This window comes from Quercus lobata, chromosome 10 (assembly GCF_001633185.2).
Source record: "Quercus lobata isolate SW786 chromosome 10, ValleyOak3.0 Primary Assembly, whole genome shotgun sequence".
Taxonomy (NCBI): Eukaryota; Viridiplantae; Streptophyta; class Magnoliopsida; order Fagales; family Fagaceae; genus Quercus; species Quercus lobata.
The window spans coordinates 15,751,861-15,754,996 of record NC_044913.1 but is presented as its reverse complement, the minus strand read 5'-3'; the positions used below and the strand labels follow the sequence as shown (position 1 = coordinate 15,754,996).

The window sequence follows — 3,136 nt, the reverse complement described above, 5'->3', positions numbered from 1 at the left end:
AAGTTTTCTTCACCCTTGGAGCCTTACTCCTAGAGGTGTGCTGGGAGGCTCTGGTTTTTGGCCATTTTTCCCAGCCCTTCTATAGATTACTTACCCTTCCTTTTATAGCAGCCTATGTCCACTGTCCTTCATCCATGTGTAAGTTTAAACTTTCCAAAACTGATACTAGTCCCATCAGTCCATATTCAAAGTCGTTGGAGGTGGTTGTAAAAGCCAAAAAATGCAGCTCTGTCAGGTGCAGAGCATTGAATGGCAGCGAGAGCAGCTTTCCCTGGATATTTTGAGATTTTCTTTCAAGCTCCGTCCTCTACCGTTTTTGTCCCTCTGTCTGGTGGGATTTTGGATTTTGCCGAGGACTGAACTGTCCTCGGCTGTATCCCAAGGCTATCTTGTGCTTTATTTTATCGGGTTCGGGCCATAACCCTCCTCGGCTTGGACCTTTAGATTCCCCACGGATAAATGGGCCTGACCTGTAAGTTATTGGGCCCCACAATAACTATCAAATTTATAATTTAAGATATTTAATTATATATAAACCCTAGATGGAGCGGTACATCATATTTTCTTTAAATAGTAAAAAATATATTTTCACCTATCAAAAATATATATATAATTTCATAACCAAATAAAATCATAATTCTTATAAAAAAAATCATAATTAATAAATAATACTAAAAGATATATAATTTTATATATAAAATTAATCATAATAAATGTATAATATATATATTTATTTATATAATTTCAATACATGGGCCTAGGCTTTTAAGTTTAGGCCATGAAACTTCGCTCATGGATTCAGTCAGTACAAGCGATTCAGTACAAGCCCATGTTCTTGTGTTGTATCTTGTTAGAATATTCGAGAGGCGCCAAAATCTCCTCAGACATTGAAGCTCAGCTCGGCTAGGGTTAGGGTTTCGCTTTTGCTTTCGCCGCCGCACCGTTCCTCTTCGGCTCTTCAGGTTCGGATTCCCTATCTCCATGTAACCTCAACTCAATAAAGTTTCAATCTTTAACTGAAACATTTTCAAAATACAATTGGGATGTTGATTCTGTTTTGTTCTATAGCTTCGCTGTAACATCAATGAAACGAAACTAGAAACTTTATGCTCTACTTGTTTTGGCTGAAGAGTTTGCATTAATTTTTTTATATGGGTTTTTATTCTATTTAGTTTTAGTGTTTGATTCAGAGTTATATGCTTGTTTACTGCTCAGGTTTTGAGCTTTTGCTTTCCTTTGGCTGAAAATTTTGCAGTAGATTTTTTTTTTTGGGTTTATTCTATTTGGTTTTAGTGTTTGATTCAGAGCTATATATTTGTTTACTACTCAGGTTTTGTGCTTTGCTTTCCAAATATTTGCTATGACTTTGCTTGAAGTGATAATAAAGGCCTCGGCCAATACCGAGTCAGTTGCTTCCGAGACAGAATACCCTATTGTTCTCAACCCGGATGATGTTTTGCTGAGGCCTAAACTTGAAGACCCAAATCCCACATTGCTTGTTAACCCTGTTATCGGTTGGCAAATATCGCAAACCGATTCTGAAGTCATTGAAATGGGGAAAAAGTTCTGTACTAAGCTAAAGCGGAAGCTCAAGAACCCGATAGATTTTGATAAGGATGAGTTTTTACTGATTTTGAATCAGTTTCTTGAGAAAATTAGGGACAAAGTTGGTGTTTCCATTGGGATTGATTCGTCTGAAAGTGGGTATGCTCGGGCCTGGATTGAACGGCTAGGGTCTTTCATGGGTAAAGATGTTGCTGGTTTGGTTTTGGATGGGTGTGTGGATTTTGAAATTTGGGATTTGGTCGAGGTTCTGATTATTAATGGGGTTATTGATCATTCTTGTTATTCGAATTTGGTCAATAGATTTGTGGCGAAGAAGAGGTCAGACTTGTTATGTCTTTGTATTAAGCATGCATCGGATCTTGGGGCATCTGAATTACTTGCCATTTTGAAGTATTTTCTTTGTCCGGCGAAAGATGCTTATGGTAGTATGGTGGATGTGAGGAAAGAATGGGAAAAGCAGGCTTTGTCAGCAATTGAGAAAGCAAGTGAAAGGAGTGTAACCGGGAAGAAAGCGCGTTTGGCGAAGGAGGCTTCAATTTTGCTTATGGTGGCGCATGATGGGTTCTCTGCATCAGAGCTTTGTTTGCACTATTTGCTGGCGTCCTCAAATATTGATGCAGTGACATTATCGTCATCGATTGGAAATTTGAATGGTAAAGAGATGATGAATTTGATTCGGTATTTGGGGAAGTGGTTGAAGAAGTACGAGCAATTTCCTCAAGCAGTTCCATGTCCTGAAGCATCATATAAGTTAGGTTTGAAGGCCTGCAGTTGGGTTCCTAAGCTTGAAGATGTCATCAACTGTGCTGGATTGGTGCTGGATGAAAAATTTTCTTCGTTGATTTTGCATCCAGAATTCCATGAAGAGCTGAGATCCATGGGGGAAGTGGTTAGTTGTTTAGCATCAGAAGCTAGACTATGTTGTTTAATGGCTGATGTAGCCGACAGATTGAAAGTTGAAGTTTGACATGCATGGAAATATAAATTTTTGCTAATATTGCATCGTGCTCCTGGTATTGCATTTGCAGAATTGATAGTATGCTATCAGTTTTTTCAGACACTTCTATATGGATGTTATTCGTGATTGGTTTGTTAGGTTTAGTCTGCATTTTGAGGTGGCAGTTTATACCCGAGTTGAGTTCTGATGTATGCAATGGGAGGAATCTTACATAAGATTTAATTCTGTCTACAAATGTATACCTTTTGTGATGAGTTAGTACGAAATTATTTCTCCACTATAATCTCAGAAAGTGACAAATATTAACCTGCATCCATCCATTAAATGAGCCTTTCTGGGGTCACTATTAGCCTCTGCCTTAATATTCTCTCACGTAGTTTGAATGTGGATTCTTTTTTGGTTATATTGAAAATCATTCCAGGGAGATGCACTCTGGATTTATTCCCCATGAGTTCTTTTCATTGGACGAAGTGATTGTAATAACTAATAAACGATTTTTTTTTCCTTCCCCTGGTATTATGATAATATGCTACAGAAGCAACTATAAGTATTACAAAATCGATTAATCAGAGAATCTGAGTTTCAAGTTTATCTTGTACCAGATTAAGAGAC

At 37.7% G+C, this 3,136-nt stretch overlaps 1 protein-coding gene across 1 annotated transcript; it reads left to right on the top strand.

Annotated features, from left to right (window-relative positions):
- Window positions 1-795: 795 nt before the first annotated feature.
- Window positions 796-2,873, top strand: LOC115965853. The gene is made up of 2 exons (XM_031085143.1): window positions 796-962; window positions 1,331-2,873. Exon 2 carries the CDS (start codon window positions 1,361-1,363, stop codon window positions 2,531-2,533), a length of 1,173 nt encoding a protein of 390 aa, XP_030941003.1. The 5' UTR covers window positions 796-962; window positions 1,331-1,360; the 3' UTR covers window positions 2,534-2,873.
- The last annotated feature ends 263 nt before the right edge of the window (window positions 2,874-3,136 follow it).

What these genes read in the sequence shown, in the direction of transcription:
- LOC115965853 (XM_031085143.1), top strand. Translation starts at nt 1,361, where the DNA reads ATGACTTTGCTTGAAGTGATAATAAAGGCCTCGGCCAATACCGAGTCA.